The sequence below is a fragment of the Salvelinus sp. IW2-2015 genome, linkage group LG10, assembly GCF_002910315.2.
Source record: "Salvelinus sp. IW2-2015 linkage group LG10, ASM291031v2, whole genome shotgun sequence".
Lineage (NCBI taxonomy): Eukaryota > Metazoa > Chordata > Actinopteri > Salmoniformes > Salmonidae > Salvelinus > Salvelinus sp. IW2-2015.
The window spans coordinates 20,243,989-20,264,956 of record NC_036850.1 but is presented as its reverse complement, the minus strand read 5'-3'; the positions used below and the strand labels follow the sequence as shown (position 1 = coordinate 20,264,956).

The window sequence follows — 20,968 nt, the reverse complement described above, 5'->3', positions numbered from 1 at the left end:
AAGGAAAGACCGTTCTAGATTTCTTACATACTTCCTATTATTGGATTTCTTCCGCTCTCTAGAGCTTAAACGATTGAAGCTTTTTAACACGAAACCAACTTGCAAATGTGCAAACTGCCCCAACTTAGATTTCTTGACAAAATATTTGTTATATCATTGATAATTTAACTACAACAATATTTAAAATAATCTCCAAATGCATTTCAATGGCAAACATTTGAGACATATCTCCTCTTTCACCGTTTAAGCTATCAATGCTAAACCAATGTTGAGATGTTCAGACTGACCCTACTTAGATTCTATACAGATTCTTTATAAGATTTATGCTTTTTAAATTATAACAAATGAATCTACAAGACCAACTTTAAAATGTTCAGACTTCTTTAAAACCTTTATAAACTAGAAACCATTTAAATTTGCAGAGATTTACAAAACATGGATTCATTGCCAACTGCCACTGTAACACTGTAGACATTTGAAATGCTACTGCTTTTTAACCATTTCAACTACAAACATTAAAACAACTTAAGCATTTTCCAAGCGAACTATTTCAATTAGCGACATTAGTTTAAAATAACCCACCAACAGCAGTGATGGCTAGTGGGAGGAGCTATAGGAGGATAATCACACATATGGAAACCACATGTTTGACTCCGTTCCATGAATTTCAGTACAGCCATTACAATGAGCCCATCCCCCTATAGCCCCTACCATCCCCATATAGCCCCTACCATCCTCCTATAGCCCCTACCATCCTCCTATGCCCCTACCATCCCCATATAGCCCCTACCATCCTCCTATAGCCCCTACTCATCCATATAGTCCCTACCATCCTCCTATAGCCCCCTACCATCCTCCGCTATAGCCCTACCATGCCTCCTATAGCTTCCACCATCCTCCTATAGCCCTACCATCCTCCTATCATCCTCCTATAGCTCCTACCATCCCCTATATCCCCTGCCATCCTCCTTCATCCCCTATAGCCTACCATCCCCCTATACATCCTACCATCCCCCTATAGCCCCTACCATCCCCCTATAGCCCTACCATCCTCCTATAGTCCTACCATCCCTTAGCCCTACATCCCCTATAGTCCCTACCATCCCCTATGCCCCTACCATCCCCCTATAGCCCCTACCATCCCCTATAGTCTACATCCTCTATAGCCCCTAGCATCCTCCTATAGCCCTAGCATCCTCCTATAGCCCCTACATCCCCTATAGCCCCTACCATCCCCTATAGCCCTACATCCCCCTATAGCCCTACTCCCTATAGCCCTACCATCCCCTATAGCCTACCATCCCCTATAGCCCTACCATCCCCTATAGCCCTACATCCCCTATACCCCTACCATCCCTATAGCCCCTACCATCCCTATAGCCTACCATCCCTATAGCCTACCATCCCCTTAATAGCCCTACCATCCCCTATAGCCCTACCATCCCCCTATAGCCCCTACCATCCCCCTATAGCCCCTACCATCCCCTATAGCCCCTACCATCCCCCTATAGCCTACATCCCTATAGCCTACCATCCCCTATAGCTCCTACATCCCTATAGCCCTACCATCCCCCTATAGCCCTAGCTCCTCCTATAGCCCTACCATCCCCTACCTCATCTCCTATAGTCTAGCATCCTTATCCTACCATCCTCCTATAGCCTCCTCCTCCAGCTTGTCTCAAGCTATAGACAACAAACGAACTTTCTCATGTTCAGGCTATCCTATCAATCAATCAATCGATCAATCTTTCCACCCATCTATACTTATTCAACTGAATTAATTAACATGGGGTTTGAATGAGAACCATAGAATACAGTGGTAGCAAATTAAGTTACCAACGTTAAAACATTCAGGCTATCCTAACACACCTTCATAAACAATAAACTATTTTAATGTATAATACATTAGCATAACACTTAATCGATTTCAATTTCAACCATGAGAACACAGTGGTATTCATTTCAAATGCTACTGTCTTTAACTCTTACAGCTACATACATTAAAACAACTTCAAAACTTTGTAAAACTTTGTAAAACTTCAAATTAGCATAAATTGGCATTTAATAACCACAACAATAATAGTAACTCTTGAACTGTTCAAGCTGAGAGACAAACCAACCTTCACATGTTCAGGGTAGAGACACCAAACCAACCTTCACATGTTCAGGGTAGAGACAACCAAACCAACCTTCACATGTTCAGGGTAGAGACACCAAACCAATTCACATGTTCAGGGTAGAGACACCAAACCAGCTTTCACATGTTCAGGGTAGAGACACAAACCAACTTCACATGTTCAGGGTAGAGACACAACAACCTTCACATGTTCAGGGTAGAGACACCAAACCAACCTTCACATGTTCAGGGTAGAGACACCAAACCAGCTTTCACATGTTCAGGGTAGAGACACCAAACCACTTCACATGTTCAGGGTTGAGACACCAAACCACTTTCACATGTTCAGGGTAGAGACACCAAACCAGCTTCACATGTTCAGGGTTGAGACACCAAAACAGCTTTCCACATGTTCAGGGTAGAGACACCAAACCAGCTTTCACATGTTCAGGGTAGAGACACCAAACAGCTTTCACATGTTCAGGGTTGAGACACCAAACCAGCTTTCACATGTTCAGGGTAGAGACACCAAACCAGCTTTCACATGTTCAGGGTAGAGACACCAAACCAGCTTTCACATGTTCAGGGTAGAGACACCAAACCAGCTTTCACATGTTCAGGGTAGGCTATTCAATCAAGCATTCAATTCTCCCATCTGGCTACTTTTTCTACTTTAACCAGTCAGTACCATTAGTATTGTATTCACTATAACTACTCTAACTTATTTCACAACCATAAATACTTTAAGACATGCTAGCAAGCACACATTTTCTTTAGGAAAGGGACTTTTCTAGTTCTAGCCTCTTGATGTACCAGTGTAGGCATTCCTGTAGTGTGTGGCCTTTTCTCGGCAGACACCAGATGGTTTAGTTTAAAATGCCAGGATCCCCAGTCCCGTCCCTGCTAATTATATTTTATGTACTGCATCTTTGATCCATCGGAAATGATTTAAGGCTCGCTTGCTGACTGATCCTTTAGTAGCTGCCAGAGGAGCAGCTGCCTTCTAATAAAGAGAGGGGGAGGGAAGGGTGGAGAAACAGAGAGGAAGAGATGGGGGAGATGGGGTGGTGAGCAAGCCTCTGTCGTGATAGAGATCTGTCTGCTGAGCTCAGTGTGTTTATGGCTTATTTTGTCCCTTTTCAATTTTCAAATGGAGTGCAGTAGTCTGAGTCACTGGGCCACCAGCTTAACCTGCCTGTAGAAATCCTACTCTACATACTTTGTTCTTAATGTGACACTAGTTCCCTGTTTTCACTTTAATACACAGTCAAGTCTTCTCCAGTAATGATGTAGTTCCAGTGTGAGGTCCCAGTATGTCGTTGCTGAAAGCTGCTGTCTGTGTCTTCTCTCTAGATTCAGACAGTGGGATCTCGCCGGGCCGGGTATCATACGCCTCCTCCAAGAGCTCGTCCATCTCTGACGACAGCTACGGCTGCCTGGCGTGGAACATCCCTGCTCTGGAACTCATGGCACTATATGTAGCAGCTGCCATGCATGACTATGACCACCCCGGTCGCACAAACGCCTTCCTCGTAGCCACTAATGCAGCTCAGGTAAGTGTTATTATCCCCAAAGCCACTGCTCTACCATCTCAGCTAGCAAACCCACACCTGTTCAACAGTAAAACCTGTATCAGGAAGAGAATGTTCAACCTATCCCGTCACTTCAATAAGTGTTCCCATTTGTGTTCCCACACGCTGTTAAGTCCTAGGAAAGGGGAAGTGTTGTGCTTGTGTCACAGACGGCATTCATTTGGTCCCTGTGACTCATAGATGAGATCTTTATTGGCCTAAAACCTTCTACATAGACAGGTTCTAATCAGCCTTGGATCTCATGGTAAAAGCAATGAAGAGAGGGACTGGTATAATATTACACTTAGTTCACATGTCAGGGAAAGGTTCCCACAAATCCTGAGAATTCAGCAAATTCCTTCTTGCTTCAACATTATGGCAAAGGTTGGCAAACAAACTATACCACTGTATAAATAGTGTTTTGCACTGTCATGACCTATTATAGCACTGTGCATACTGTCTAGGTTGTGTTTTCCAACCCTGGTCCTCCAGTACCCCCAACAGTACACATGTTTATTGTAACCCTGGACAAGCACACCTCATTCAACTTGTTAACTAATCATCAAGCCCTCAATGAGTTGAATGAGGTGTGCTTGTCCAGGGTTACAATAAAAATGTGTAATGTTGGGGGTACTGGAAGACCAGGGTTGGGAAACACTAGGCTATGTGATATGTGAAGCAAGAGTTCTGGGTAGGCTATGTGATATGTGAAGCAACAGTTCTGGGTAGGATATGTGAAGCATCAGTTCCAGGTAGGCTATGTGATACTGTATAACAGGATGGCATGGCATTGCATTACATTGCTAACCTGACATGTGGGCCAAGCCTTCCTCGTAGCCACTAACGCAGCTCAACCCTGACATATTGATTAACAGTATGATGACAGTCAGTCAATCACCCACCTGTCCACCATGTCTAGACCGGCTGCATTATTTAGTCTGAAGCACACTGACCCCAATTCCTCTCCCCTGCTCACCCCTCCCTCTTTTACCGTTCCCTTCTTCAACCTCTTTCCTATTTTACCCTCTCCTTTCTTCTTGTCCTCTGACCCACCCGCATCCCTCTCCACTCGACCTACCCTTCCTCCTACTCACTCTTTTCTTCCCTCATCCAATTCTCCTCTACCTCTGTCTCATCCCTCTGTTCCCCAGGCGGTGTTGTATAATGACCGTTCGGTCCTGGAGAACCACCACGCTGCTTCGGCCTGGAGCCTCTACCTGTCCCGGCCAGAGTTCAACTTCCTGGCCAACCTGGACCACGTGGAGTTCAAACGTTTTCGCTTCCTGGTCATCGAGGCCATCCTCGCCACAGACCTGAAGAAGCACTTTGACTTCCTCGCCGAGTTCAATTCAAAGGTTTGAGATGATGATGATGAACCTCACATTTTCAGAAAATCTGTTTCCATTCTGTTGATACTTTGTTTTTCCTGTCATTTCGATACTGGCAAAGGCAATAACAATACGTCTTATCTTTATGGCTAATAGATTTGATACTTAAAGGAACATGCTGGATCTCTGTTAGAAATGAGGAGCCTGGCAGTTATAATCACTGTGTGAATGGTTGTGTTGCTATAAATAGGTGAATGATGTGAACAGTCCAGGAATTGACTGGACTAATGAGAATGACCGGCTGCTGGTGTGCCAAGTCTGCATTAAGCTGGCAGACATCAACGGGCCGGCCAAAGGGCGTGATCTGCACCTCAAGTGGACAGAAGGCATTGTCAATGAGTTTTATGAGCAGGTATAGAACCCCTCCACTCAGCATGGCCCACATGTCAGGTTAGCAATGTAATGTCATGCCATCCTGTTATACAGTATCACATACCCGGAACTGTTGCTTCACATATCACATAGCCCAGTGTTTCCCAACCCTGGTCTTCCAGTACCCCCAACATTAGACAGTTTCATTGTAGACCTGGACAACCACACCTCATTCAACTCATTGAGGGCTTGATGATTAGTTAACAAGTTGAATGAGGTGTGCTTGTCCTGGGTTACAATAAACATGTGTACTGTTGGGGGTACTGGAGGACCAGGGTTGGAAAACACTGACATAGCCTACCCAGAACTGTTTCTTAATTTACTGATGTCTGGTACTGCTAGAATCAACAAAATGTCACATTTATCCATTAGATTAGATTAATAAATAAAACAATCTTAATTGACAAATTAGTGAAAATGTTTGTCTGTCTATCATCTCCAGGGGGATGAGGAGGCCACTTTGGGATTACCCATCAGCCCCTTCATGGACCGCTCCTCTCCCCAGCTGGCCAAGCTGCAGGAGTCCTTCATCACACACATCGTGGGGCCGCTCTGCAACTCGTACGACGCTGCTGGCCTGCTCCCTGGCTACTGGATCGACGAGGAGCACTCTGAGGATGAGGAAGAGCAGGTGGAGGACACAGAGACTGATGAAGACGAGCTGGAGGAGGAGCTCGAACCAAGTAAGACGTAATTTTCTATCCTTCTATCATTCTGAATTTATATATGATTATGAGTTGACACATTTATAATTTTAGCATTTAACATTTCTATCAAGAGCAGGATGTTTTATGGATCATTGCTATTGCAACTAAAAAGCTATGGGATGTTAAATCCTTTTTTCTATGTTGTCCCATGCAGAAAGGAGAAACGGCCGGCGTCGGCTGTTCTGCAACATCATGCAGCACCTGACAGAGAACCACAAGGTGTGGAAGAAGACCATTGAGGAGGAGGAGAAGAGCAAGGAGAAGCAGCAGGCCGACAGCCTGCCTCCCAGCCTGTCCCCTTCGCCCTCCGACGACCAGATCCAGGTCATTCAGGAGGAGGAGGAAGGAGAGGAGCGCCAGTAGCAGGAGGAAGATGAAGAAGAGGAAGAGGAGGGACAGAGCCAGGATGCTCGGGAAGGACGGAACAGTGAAGGAGAAAGTCCTTCAACTCCTCCCTCTTACATGCTCACACACACACACACACACACACACACACACACACACACACACACACACAAACACATTTATACACAACACATACGTACACACACATACTATAGACATATACACAAACACATACACGCACAGGATGACCATGCTGGATCTCCACACGTTGAAATTGTCACTGTGCCGACACGCTAATGCAGTCATGTTGTTTTGAAAAAAGGCCTTACTACTGTGAGGGGATTCTTGCTGCAATGGTGGSAACCCCACTCCTATGCACTTTCACCCCATGGAGAGTAGACCAAGAACAAACACCAGAGCTGAGGACACTGGTGTGGAGAGGGAGAGAGGAAAAGGGTCTGGATGTGCCCTCCATGGTGATCTGGCTGTAATGCTGCCTTGAACGCAGAGCACTTAACTCTCCCTTAGGTACTAAAACAAATCCTATGATTTAAAATAAAGGAAAAGAAAAAACACCTTGACGTGGTTGACATCCGTTACCAAAGCGAACAGTTCAAACATGGAAAGACAAGAGACTGAGACTGTTTCAGGCTCAKTGTCAGGAATATTCTAGATCTATATATCAAATGTGCCTGTCTGAACCTTTACTGAGTCCCCTGGTCCAGACCCTAGGTTGGTCTGTGCAGTCCTCTCCCCTTGCTGGCGACACGAAACACTGTATCACTGACTCAGTCACAGAGACATTGTGGAAATGTTGACTGAAAATGAGCATTATACCTGCATCGTTTTTGATGCCTTTTATTCATGTGTACCACCTGCCTTTTATGTTTCCTTCTTTTTGTTGGTTTAATGAAGTTGGTGTGAGCGTGTGTATGTGTGTTTTCTTCAGGAACGCTTGGTCGCCAGTCATTGAAATGTTATCGGAGATGAGATGTTCTCTGTTGTTCCAATGAAGGGATGTTTTTTTTCTTTTGATTTATACCTATTTTTTCACGGTTACTCAGGATTCTGGTGAAGTTGAATAATTATTTTGCAAGAATTTAAGTAATTGACTTTAAAACAAAGATAATTAAATCTCGGTGATTGAAATAGTTTTTAAGCTTTGTATGAACAACTTGAAAAACAAACACATTCAAGCAATTGAAGTGCTCCTCTGTGATAGAGCAAAGTATGTCCTGTGTTTCTGTCCAACTCCGCTGCCCCGCTGGCGGCGCCGTTGGCTTGATCTTCTAAAGACCTCACTGTAGACTTGGGATCCTTGATTGTCAGTTGACTGCAAAAGACCTGTTTGCAGCAAGGCAACATTTTGTACAGTGAAATCCCATGATTATCCATGTATCCAGTATAGGAAAAGGTGTTTTTGAGTGCATTGCTGTTGGCATTGTTTTTACACATACTCTGTCTAGCTAACCTCTTCATTTCATTTGTCATTCTACAGACACTGATGTTTTGACAAAAACTATAGATCTTTGCCAAACCCACAACCAGGCCAGTGCGTAAAGGAGTTAAGTAATCCAGGGTTTCACCTTCACTTTGGTTTTTATATTGTCTTATTCTCTGTACCATAAGACGGTTTAATACTAATAGTTCTATATTTCTGTCTGTAAAACTCTAGGCATTCCACTAGAAAAAGAGTTTAATGAAAGAGATGCCAGACCTGCAAGCCGAACTCACTTATCACGCTATCAAGTCATTTTCTCTGGAGAAGGAAGTGCTCAAGTAGGCAGTGTAATTCAAGCTAGTATATTTAAAGACAAAAAATATATAAATGTCCACATTTTACTACCAAACAAGTGTTTAGCCTCTGCACAAAAAAAGAATATCTGCATATAAATATAGTGTATAAATATATGATATTTTTTAATGAATCAACAGAATGCATCTGTTTTCTACACACAGCTGACATATATTGTACAGTGAGACCCTGTAATTCTCATCCTGTTTCCAGAGTTTTTATCTGATACTACAGATGTGGGGTTTGGTGTTTTTCTTTTGGGTTCATCGTCTCCCTGCTCCTTATCACAACCACTTTCTCTCTCTTGGTAATCTCTATTAACTCTATGTTGTCTACTCAGTCCACCCATCCACCCAACCAGTGCCAAACTGTCCCTGCTCACTGCCCACTGCCCAGCCTCTGGGCCCTCATACACTGGGCTTGTTATGGTTGGCCCCAGAGGTCTCTCTGAGCTCCATGTCCCACAGCAGGCTCAAAGTGATGCCGGTGCAGCCCAGCCCAGGTGTTGTGGAGGAGAGCTCACGACTCCTAACCGTGGCCCTTCAGTCCGTTCGGGTTGAGAGACACTGCGTCTCTTACTAAGTTCTGATGGTGAATTAAGATGCATCTACAACCTCAAGCCACCTCCTCCCACATTGTATGGCTCATTATGTTGTAAATGTTTGTTTGTTGGCTTGTCACTGTGCAGTCTCACGAACCACAGTGTCCTCTAATGTTCTTGTCATAAAAGCGTCTATGAATGGCTGTTACCCTTATGTAGCATTGAGATATGTACGTCTGTTGTAACTGTTCAACCATATCAAAATTGTGGGGGAAACTGATTTTTGTTATTTATAGCTGTCATAAAACACCATCCCTAAAATAACTGTTCTCTCAAATTATTTTATTGATACATACACACACACACACACACACACACACTCAATTGTAACTGGTTGTGTGTGCTGAGTGTGGCATAAAAATCTCCTTGAATGTAACTGTACTATAACTTTGCCCTTAGTGTTTAGATCCTCCTGCTGACAACCACAGTTGGAACACTGATGTTTGCTGAAATGACTGCAATGTCACAGTTTCAATATTTCCAATGCACACAGACAAGGCGCTCATCCAGGTGAATTGGCAGTCTGTCTACCTCAGCATAACTTTCTGAGAAGTGCAGTTACTAGTTAATAATAGAGGTATGCTGGGTGCCAAAAATAGCTAGAGGCATCAAATCAATATGAAATATTACCCAGAAAGTCTGATGTATGCACAGCACAGCATTGCATTGGAGTTTTTTTTTCAGCCCTTTGGTCTGTTGAGTAAAGAGTAGAAGTGAGAGGTCACTTAAGGAAATGGGTGACGCCCCCCCAGGCTCAGCTCCAACCACATGAAGATTATTTATAATGGCTGTGTCTGTATCCCTGGACGACCCAGTCTGGACACATTCTGCCGGGTCACTGCAAAAGTCCATGTCTGAGTAGCCCTGTACTGTAGTTTAGATGGGAAGATTTTTTGGAGAGAAAACATAGACCTATAACCTATTGAGAGAAATACTGTCAGCACGTTGAAGATAAAGAACAAGCGGCATAAAACATATGTAACTTGAATTGCTCTTAGGAAAGGCACACTATAAACATTGTAAAAAAGGTAACTAGAGCACCAAAATGGCATTGTTCTTATTACAAAGTATGACCATAATAGACAAAAGTAAAATTTACTTAAAGGACAGTATCACATAAAGACATTTTCAACGGATATTGCAGTAGCGTTCTGAGAGAAGGCTTTGCCATGGAAGAATCCCTAGAGATCAGGTTCATTGTTAGTTCAGACTGCTTGATATGGTGCTGATCCAGACTAAACTCCATGTCCAGAGCCTTCTAGGAAAGGCTGGCTGCTAGTCTACTTATTTTCACTGTGCTGTAGAAACAGCTGAAAATACCCACTGGGAACAGACATCAATTCAACGTGACATGGAAACAACAATGATTCAACCAGTGTGTGCCCAGTGGGTAATGTTCCCATTTCTCATTTAGGCAGGCTGAGAGAGAGAAGACAGGGCTGTGAACCATCATAGAGGTCCATCCTGTCAATCATTGATGTAATCCCGCAGGGAAGATGAGACGTGATTATAAGGACACAGATAAAAAGTAAATTCTAATTCAAGGTTAATTCATAGTATATGTCTGCATGTATTGTTTAAATATTCACACTTATCCTCTCGATTAAACTTACTGAGAAGTTCCACCTGATATTTCAGGATCTTGCCAGTAACATTTCTGGTGATCCTATGACTTTTCAAATGGTGCTGTGCAAACATGCAATTGCTCAGAAACAACCATCGGCTGATGTTTAGAATTCTAGCAGTTCTGTGTAAAACACTGGAGTTCAGACCCTGGAGGTCAGGGTAGGAGTCCAAGCTCTAGAGCCCTGTTCTGTTCTGACTAAACCCCCAACCCCCCCACCCCTTCGGGCTGTGCCTTCTGAGAATCWGTCACTGCTGCCTGCGGACGGCGCAGATGGAGTAAGGCAGCGGCTGCAGGGTCATGCCCAGTTTGGGGGTGAGGCTTGGCACTGTGCCGGGGGGGAACTGCAGGTGGAAGCGCTGCAGCATGGTGGTGAAGAACAGGAACATCTCCATCCTGGCCAGATGCTCGCCCAAACAGTGACGCTTCCCTGAGGACAAACCACACAACATGGATTGAGTTTTGTGAAGATCAAGTCATACTTTGTATCATCTACTCTACTCAGAGGAGGCTGGTGAAGGAGGACTGCTCGTCGTAATGGCTGACATGAAATCAATGGAACGGTATCAAACCATTCCATTCCAGCCATTACAATGAGCCGTACGTTGATTTAGTGACACCAGCTACTACTGACTACTGTTTTCCAGTGAACATTCAACCAATACAACATATCTACTGTACTCAATGTATCTGTTAAGTGATAGTAAAGGTCCTTTACTATCACTGTTATCGGCTGTTTAGTCTTTACCTTATTAGGATATAGGTTAATCCAATGATATGATATGGATGGGAAAAGGTTTACACTTGCATACACAGCGCAACTTGAGCAATAGAGGGAACCACATGTATGGGTGGTATGACTGAGAATTTGTTTTGTTTGAACTGACATGGTGGTGTTTTTCTGTCTTAACAGTACTTTCCTTTATTAATGGCAGCATTGTAGTCTGCAATAGCCCCAGGGACTGGCTTGCTCACCAGTCTATTAATTAAGTGCTCAAATAGATTACTGGGCCTTCATACCCATAAGGTTGTTGTAATACCGGAGAGGCTCTAGCTTTTATTACATTTGACTCATTGTAGGTAAAATGAAATGAGATCATAGCTGGGGTATACGGTTAAAGACATGCTCCGGTACTTTGGCGACTAAGAAAGTATTTTTCAATGTGTAGTTCATACATGCATAATCTATGAGCAGAATTACTGTCTTACCTCAATTAGACATGAAATCCCTAGTTTGAAAGCAACTGTTTTATTGAAGCTGTGCTGTGTTATTTTCCCTACATTTCCCTCCATGTGGGCCAGCACCCGAGCAATTTGAGTTCTAGCCAATGAGCTTCGGCCTCTCACATTTGAGTGACAGGTAGCAAGAGGCCTGCCCAGCATTATCCAATGAGGTTGCAGGGCAGGTCCAGCTCAGTGGACAAAGCACAGAGAGAGAGCAATGACGTGGTGCACATATCTGCACAAATGTGACGTAGTATGCAATATTCGGCGACCACTTTTGGCTCATGAGTGCTACTTTCAGAACTACTGCCTAAAAAGCATACAAACACACAGAAGAATCTCTAATATATTGGAATTTCATGCCCATGATGACTATTAACCCTGTATTTAAACATTACCATTTAGATTAGGCAAGAGGAGAGGCATTCAAGTGAGAGGGTGTGTACAGTATGTGTGTGAGAGTCTGTGCTACTCTCTTTGGGGGCCTAAGAGTGGAAAGAAGCCAGACTCACCCAGAGAGAAGGGTAAGAATGCTTCCCGTCGGACAAAGTTTCCATTGCTGTCCAGGAAGCGATGTGGTGAGAAGGTTCCAGGGTCGCACCAGTACTTCTCATCAAAGTGCACAGAGTACAGGTTGGTGATGACCATGGTGCCTTTGGGGATGTTGTAGCCGCTCACCAGTGTGTCCTGAGTGGTGGCGCGGAAGATGCCCAGGGGCACAATGTTACAGAAGCGCAGGACCTCATGTAGCACCGCTTCCACATAGGGCATCCTCTTTTTGTCTGCCAGCGAGGGGGACTTCTCACTTCCCAGCACACTGTCCATCTCCTTATGCACCTTCTCTACACAGAGGAAACACCAGCAGCAAACGGTCAATACCTTATCACCACAATGTTCTATCTGCTTCCTCAACTCTTGTCTAGTATCTACAGACATACACTGAGTATACAAAACATTAAGGAGACCTTCCTAATATTGATATTATATTGATATCCTAATATTCCTAATATTTGCCCTCAGAACAACCTCAGTTTGTTGGGGCATGGACTCTACAAGGTGTTGAAAGTATTCCACAGGGATACTGGCCCATGTTGACTCCAATCCATAATAAAGCGCTGCTCTGCCTTCTTAACAACACTATCAACAAGGCAGATCCTACAGGCCCTAGTTTTGTCGCACCTAGACTACTGTTCAGTAGTGTGGTCAGCTGCCACAAAGAGGACCTTAGGAAAATATTAGTTGGCTCAGAACAGGGCAGCATGGGTGGCCCTTAAAAGTACACAGAGAGCTAACATTAATGACGTGCATGTCAATCTCTCATGGCTCAAAGTGGAGGAGAGATTGACTTCTTGACTATTTGTTTTTGTAAGAGGTGTTAACAAGCTGACACCCATGCATACCCCACAAGACATGCCACCAGAGGTGGGGACTCTGAAGAGAGTCCCCAAGACCAGAACAGACTATGGGAGGCGCACCGTACTACATAGAGCCATGACTACATGGAACTCTATTCCACATCAGGTAACTGATGCAAGCAGTAGAATCAGATTTAAAAAACAGGACAAAATACACCTTATGGCACAACGGGGACCGTGAAGAGACACACACAGGTACAGACACATGCATATGAATACATTGTTACATTGTCGTATGGTGGTATTAAACATTTTGTATTGTAGATATGTATTGGTGTAATAATGTTATATGATGTACTGTTTTATATTTTATATGTAATGTAAGTGCTTGAATATGTTTGGACCCCAGGAAGAGTAGCTGCTGCCAAGGGGATCCCTAAAAAATACAAATACAAACCCTTCCCACAGTTGTGTCAAATTGGCTAGATGTCCTTTGGGTGGTGGACCATTCCTAAAATACACGGGAAACTGTTGAGTGTGAAAATCTCAGCAACGTTGCAGTTCTTGACACAAAACGGTGCGTCTGGCACCAACTACCATACCCCGTTCAAAGGCACTTAAATATTTTGTCTTGTCCATTCACTCTCTGAATGGCACACATATATACAGTGGCAAGAAAAAGTAAGTGAACCCTTTGGAATTACCTGGATTTCTGCATAAATTGGTCATCAAATTTGATCTGATCTTCATCTAAGTCACAACAATAGACAAACATAGTGTGCTTAAACTAATAACACAAATTATTGTATTTTTCTTGTCTTGTTTGGTTGTAAAAAGTATGTGAACCCCTAGGCTAATGACTTCTCCAAAAGCTAATTGGAGTCAGGAGTCAGCTAACCTGGAGTCCAATCAATGAGACGAGATTGGAGATGTTGGTTAGAGCTGCCTTGCCCTATAAAAAACCCTCACAACATTTGAGTTTGCTATTCACAAGAAGCATTGCCTGATGTGAACCATGCCTCAAACAAAAGAGATCTCAGAAGACCTACGATTAAGAATGGTTGACTTGCATAAAGCTGGAAAGGGTTACAAAAGTATCTCTAAAAGCCTTGATGTTGATCAGTCCACGGTAAGACCAATTGTCTATAAATGGAGAAAGTTCAGCACAGTTGCTACTCTCCCTAGGAGTGGCCATCCTGCAAATATGACTGCAAGAGCACAGCACAGAATGCTCAATGAGGTTAAGAATCCTAGAGTGTCAGCTAAAGACTTACAGAAATCTCTGGGACATGCTAACATCTCTGTTGTATCGTAAACTCATCGTAAAACACTAAACAAGAATGGTGTTCATGGGACGACACCACGGAAGAAGCCACTGCTGTCCAAAAAAAACATTGCTGCAAGTCTGAAGTTTGCAAAAGTGCACCTGGATGTTCCATAGTGCTACTGGCAAAATATTCTGTGGACAGACGAAGCTACAGTTGAGTTGTTTGGAAGGAACACACATCACTGTGTGGAGAAAAAAAGGCACTGCACACCAACATCAAAACCTCATATCTCAACTGTAAAGTATGGTGGAGGGAGTTTATCAAGACATTTTGCAGGAGAATGTAAGGCTATCTGTCCGCCAATTGAAGCTCAACAGAATTTGGGTGATGCAACAGGACAACGACCCAAAACACAGAAGTAAATCAACAACAGAATGGCATCAACAGAAGAAAATATGCCTTCTGAAGTGACCCAGTCAGAGTCCTGACCTCAACCCGAGATGCTGTGGCATGACCCCAAGAGAGCAGTTCACACCAGACATCCCAAGAATATTGCTGAACTGAAACAGTTTTGTAAAGAGGAATGATCCAAAATTCCTCCTGACCGTTGTGCAGGTCTGATCCGCAACTACAGAAAACGTTTGGTTGAGTTTATTGCTGCCAAAGGAGGGTCAACCAGTTATTAAATCCAAGGGTTCACATACTTTTTCCACCCTGCACTGTGAATGTTTACACGGTGTGTTCAATAAATAAATGAACACGTATAATTGTTTGTGTGTTATTAGTTTAAGCAGACTGTGTTTGTCTACTGTTGTGACCTAGATGAAGATCAGATCAAATTTTATGACCAATTTATGCAGAAATCCAGGTATTTCCAAAGGGTTCACCTACTATTTCTTGCCACTGTAATCCATGTCTCAGTGCTTAAAAATCTTTCTTTTAACCTGTCCCCTACCCTTGTTTAGTTTAATTCTACCATTATTTAAAAACAAGCCCACACAACTTGAAAAAGCCATACATGCACATGAGTAGAATCATGGAGGATAACACACAAAGTTATTTCCATTGTGGTCCTCTTGAGACAAGATGGCTAGGCAAGTTGGACACAGTATGGCATTGTGATAATAAAACATAAAGAACATCTATCTCATCATTGCAATTACATCGTCATATGGGCACAGAAGACATTAAACTTATTTTTAAAGCTTCCCAGAGAGGACGTCGTTTTTATGGGCAGATGCAACTCATTCCATTCTGAGGCTCCAGTATACAAGAAAGTTCTACGCTGAATAGGTGCCTAATGGACCCTATTCCGACTACACTACTGAAAGAGCTACTTCCTGTGCTTGGCCCTGCTATGTTGATCACAATAAACAGCTCCCTATCCTCCGGATGTGTACCAAACTAGCTAAAAAAGCCTTTCCTGAAAAAGCCAAACTTTGACCCGGAAAATTTAAAAAACTATCGACCTATATCGAATCTCCCATTCCTCTCGAAATTTTTACAAAAAGCTGTTGTGCAGTAACTCACCTCCTTCCTGAAGAGAAATACTGTATAGTCGTGGCCAAAAGTTTTGAGGATGACACAAATATTAATTTTCTCAAAGTTTGCTGCTTCAGTGTCTTTAGATATTTTTGTCAGATGTTACAATGGAATACTGAAGTATAATTACAAGCATTTCATAAGTGTCAAAGGCTTTTATTGACAATTACATGAAGTTGATGCAAAGAGTCAATATTTGCAGTGTTGACCCTTCTTTTTCAAGACCTCTGCAATCCGCCCTGGCATGCTGTCAATTAACTTCTGGGCCACATCCTGACTGATGGCAGCCCATTCTTAGCATAATCAATGCTTGGAGTTTGTCAAATTTGTGGGTATTTGTTTGTCCACCCGCCTCGTTGAGGATTGACCACAAGTCAATTAAAGGTCTGGGGAGTTTCCTGGCCATGGACCAAAACATTGATGTTTTGTTCCCCGAGCCACATAGTTATCACTTTGCCTTATGGCAAGGTGCTCCATCTGCTGGAAAAGGCATTGTTCGTCACCAAACTGTTCCTTATGTTGGGAGAAGTTCTCTCGGAGGATGTGTTGTACCAATTCTTATTTCATGCTTGTTCTTAGGCAAAATTGTGAGTGAGCCCACTCATTTGTCTGAGAAGCAACCCACACATGAATGGCTTCAGGATGCTTTACTGTTGGCATGACACAGGACTGATGGTAGCGCTCACCTTGTCTTCTCCGGACAAGCTTTTTTCCGGATGCCCCAAACAACGGAAAGGGATTCATCAGAGAAAATGACTTTACCCAGTCCTCAGCAGTCCAATCCCTGTACCTTTTGCAGAATATCAGTCTCCCTGATGTTTTTCCTGGAGAGAAGTGGCTTCTTTGCTGCCTTCTTGACACCAGGCCATCCTCCAAAAGTCTTCGCCTCCCTGTGCGTGCAGATGCACTCACACCTGCCTGCTGCCATTCCTGAGCAAGATCTGTACTGGTGGTGCCCCAATCCCGCAGCTGAATCAACTTTAGAGACGGTCCTGACGCTTGCTGGACTTTCTTGGGTGCCCTGAAGCCTTCTTCACAACAATTGAACCGTTCTCCTTGAAGTTCTTGATGATCCGATAAATGGTTGCTTTAGGTGTAATCTTACTGGCAGCAATATCCTTGCCTGTGAAGCCCTTTTTTGCAAAACAATGATGACGGCACGTGTTTCCTTGCAGGTAACCATGTTGACAGAGGAAGACAATGATTCCAAGCACCACCCTCCTTTTGAAGCTTCCAGTCTTATTTGAACTCAATCAGCATACAGATGTTCTCCCAGCCATGTCCTCGTCAACACTCACACCTGTGTTAACGAGAGAATCACTGACATGATGTCAGCTGGTCCTTTTTGGCAGCTGAAATGCAGTGAAATTTTTTGGGATTCAGTTGATTTGCATGTAAGATGGACTTTGACAATTAATTGCAATTCATTTGATCACTCTTCATAACATTTGGAGTATATGCAAATTGCCATCATACAAACTGAGGCAGCAGACTTTGTGAAAATTAATATTTGTGTCATTCTCAAAACTTTTGGCCACGACTATAAAGGAAACGCTCAAGTCTGGTTTTAGACCCCATCATAGTACTGAGACGGCACTCTTGAAGGTGGTAAATTACCTTTTAATGGCATCAGACCAAGGCTCTGCATCTGTGATTGTGCTCCTAGACCTTAGTGCCGCTTTTGACACCATTGATCACCACATTATTTTTAAGAGATTGGAAACCCTCTTTGGTCTACACGGACAAGTTCTTGCCTGGTTTAGATCTTATCTGTCGGAAAATATATAATTTACTCTCTTTGGATGATTTGTCCTCTCACAAATCAATTGTAAGTTTCGGTGTTCCTCAAGGTTCCATTTTAGGACCACTATTATTTTCACTATACATTCTACCTCTTGGTGATGTCATTCGGAAACACAATGTCAACTTCCACTGCTATGCGGATGACCCACAGCTGAACATTTCGATTAAACATGGTGAAGCCCCAAAATTGCCTACCCTGGAAGCTTGTGTTTCAGACATAAGGAAGTGGATGGCGGCAAATGTTTTACTTTTAAACTCGGACAAAACAGAGATGCAAGTTCTAGGTCCCAAGAAACAAAGAGATCTGCTGTTTGATCTAAAAATGAATGTTGATGGTTGTATAGTTGTCTCAGTTGGACCTCTGCATTGCTCTGGACTCTCTTTTGACGAACATATTAAGAATAATTCAAGGGTAGCTTTTTTCCATTTTCGTAACATTGCAAAAATCTGTAACTTTGTACAAAAATGATGCAGTAAACTAATCCATGCTTTTGTAACTTTCAATTAGACTACTGCAAAGCTCCACTCTCTGGTTATCCGGATAAAGCACTAAATAAACTTCAGTTAATGCAAAATACAGACCACCATAGTGCCTGTACCCAAGAACACTAAGGTAACCTGCCTAAATGACTACCGACCCGTAGCACTCACGTCTGTAGCCATGAAGTGCTTTGAAAGGCTGGTCATGGCTCACATCAACACCATTGTCCCAGAAACGCTAGACCCACTCCAATTTGCATACCGCCCCAACAGATCCACAGATGATGCAATCTCAATTGCACTCCACACTGCCCTTTCCCACCTGGAGAAAAGGAACACCTACATGAGAATGATATTCATTGACTACAGCTCAGCATTCAACACCATAGTGCCCTCAAAGCTCATCAATAAGCTGGATTTCCTGACGGGCCAGCCCCAGGTGGTAAGGGTAGGTAACAACACATCTGCCACGCTGATCCTCAACACAGGGGCCCATCAAGGGTGCGTGATCAGACCCTTCCTGTACACCCTGTTCACTCATGACTGGAACTCCAACACCCTCATTAAGTTTGCCAATGACACAACAGTGGTAGGCCTGATCACCGACAACGGCGAGACAGCCTATAGGGAGGAGGTCAGAGACCTGGCCGTGTGGTGCCAGGACAACAACCTCTCCCTCAACGTGATCAAGACAAAGGAGATGATTGTGGACTACAGGAAAAAGGAATTCTCATCGACAGGGCTGCAATGGAGCAGGTTGAGCGCTTCAAGTTCCTTGGTATCCACATCTCCAACAAACTAACATGGTCCAAGCACCCCAAGACAGGACAGTCATGAAGAGGGCACGACAAAATCTATTCCCCCCCAGGAGACTGAAAAGATGTGGCATGGGTCCTCAGATCCTCAAAAGGCTCTACAGCTGCACCATCAAGAGCATCCTGACTGGTTGCATCACTGCCTGGTATGGCAACTGCTCGGACTCCAAACGCAAGGCACTACAGAGGGTAGTGCGAATGGCCCAGTACATCACTGGGGCCAAGCTTCCTGCCACCCAGGACCTCTATATCAGGCTTTAGTACATCCTTTAGTACAGCCTTTAGTACATCCGGCGCCGACAGAGATGGCCGCCTCGCTTCGCGTTTAGTACATCATTTGGTACAGCCTTTAGTACATCCGGTGCCGACAGAGATGGCCGCCTCGCTTCGCGTTCCTAGGAAAATATGCAGTATTTTGTTTTTTTACGTGTTATTTCTTACATTGGTACCCCAGGTAATCTTAGGTTTCATTACATACAGTCGGGAGGAACTACTGAATATAAGAGCAATGTCAACTCACCATCATTACTACCAGGAATATGACTCTCCCGAAGCGGATACTGTGTTTTGCCTTCCACCCTGGACAATGGATCGGATCCCAGCCGGAGACCCCGAAGCGGTATTTTGGTCAGGCTCCGGAGACGGGCACATCGCGCACCACTCCCTAGCATATTACTCGCCAATGTCCAGTCTCTTGACAACAAGGTTGATGAAATCCGAGCAAGGGTAGCATTTTAGAGAGACATCAGAGACTGTAACGTTCTTTGCTTCACGGAAACATGGCTCACTCGAGAGACGCTAACAGAGTCGGTGCAGCCAGCTGGTTTCTTCACGCATCGCGCCGACAGAAACAAGCATCTTTCTGGTAAGAAGAGGGGCGGGGGGGTATGCCTTATGATTAACGAGACGTGGTGTGATCATAACAACATACAGGAACTCAAGTCCTTCTGTTCACCTGACTTAGAATTCCTCACAATCAAATGTCGACCGCATTATCTACCAAGGGAATTCTCTTCGATTAGCCGTATATATTCCCCCCCAAACAGACACATCGATGGCCCTGAACGAACTTCATTTGACTCTATGTAAACTGGAAACCACATATCCTGAGGCTGCATTCATTGTAGCTGGGGATTTTAACAAGGCTAATCTGAAAACAAGACTCCCTAAATTCTATCAGCATATCGATTGTGCTACCAGAGCTGGTAAAACCCTGGATCATTGTTATTTTAACTTCCACGACGCATATAAGGCCCTCCCCCACCCTCCTTTCGGAAAAGCTGACCACTACTCCATTTTGTTGCTTCCAGCCTACAGACAGAAACTAAAACAAGAAGCTCCCGCGCTCAGGTCTGTTCAACGCTGGTCCGACCAATCTGATTCCACGCTTCAAGACTGCTTCGTTCACGTGGATTGGGATATGTTCCGCATTGCGTCCAACAACAACATTGACGAATACGCTGATTCGGTGAGCGAGTTCATTAGAAAGTGCATCGGCGACGTTATACCCACAGCAACGATTAAAACATTCCCAAACCAGAAACCGTGGATTGATGGCAGCATTTAGAAAGGCGAGCAGCGCCTCTTCAACCTCAGGAGGCTGAAAGAAATTCGGCTTGTCACAAAAGCACTCACAAACTTCTACAGATGCACAATCAGGACATCCTGTCGGGCTGTATCACGCGCCTGGTACGGCAACTGCTCCGCCCACAACCGTAAGGCTCTCCAGAGGGTAGTGAGGTCTGCACAACGCATCACCGGGGGCAAACTACCTGCCCTCCAGGACACCACACCCGATGTCACAGGAAGGCCATAAAGATCATCAAGGACAACAACCACCCGAGCCACTGCCTGTTCACCGCTATCATCCAGAAGGCGAGGTCAGTACAGGTGCATCAAAGCAGGGACCGAGAGTTTGAAAAACAGCTCCTATCTCAAGGCCATCAGATCTGTTAAAGCCAC

The 20,968-nt window shown here is 44.0% G+C and overlaps 2 protein-coding genes across 4 annotated transcripts in view; one reads left to right on the top strand and one right to left on the bottom strand.

Moving 5' to 3' along the window:
- pde3b (phosphodiesterase 3B) overlaps nt 1-6,645 on the top strand; it is a 79,784-nt gene extending 73,139 nt beyond the window's left edge. For all 3 annotated transcript variants that reach the window (XM_023995667.2, XM_023995666.2, XM_023995668.2), the window contains 5 exons: nt 3,470-3,669; nt 4,839-5,042; nt 5,266-5,427; nt 5,890-6,130; nt 6,309-6,645. In XM_023995667.2, coding sequence (XP_023851435.1) covers nt 3,470-3,669; nt 4,839-5,042; nt 5,266-5,427; nt 5,890-6,130; nt 6,309-6,517 — 1,016 coding nt within the window. In that variant the 3' untranslated portion in view covers nt 6,518-6,645. The remainder of the gene's footprint in view (nt 1-3,469; nt 3,670-4,838; nt 5,043-5,265; nt 5,428-5,889; nt 6,131-6,308) is intronic.
- Nucleotides 6,646-6,731: 86 nt separating this feature from the next.
- The window catches only part of LOC111969491 (vitamin D 25-hydroxylase), a 25,119-nt gene continuing 10,882 nt past the window's right edge, over nt 6,732-20,968 (bottom strand). The window contains exons 4-5 of the mRNA XM_023995669.2: nt 12,256-12,585; nt 6,732-10,949 (exon numbers count right to left, since the gene is read on the bottom strand). Coding sequence (XP_023851437.1) covers nt 10,768-10,949; nt 12,256-12,585 — 512 coding nt within the window. The 3' untranslated portion in view covers nt 6,732-10,767. The remainder of the gene's footprint in view (nt 10,950-12,255; nt 12,586-20,968) is intronic.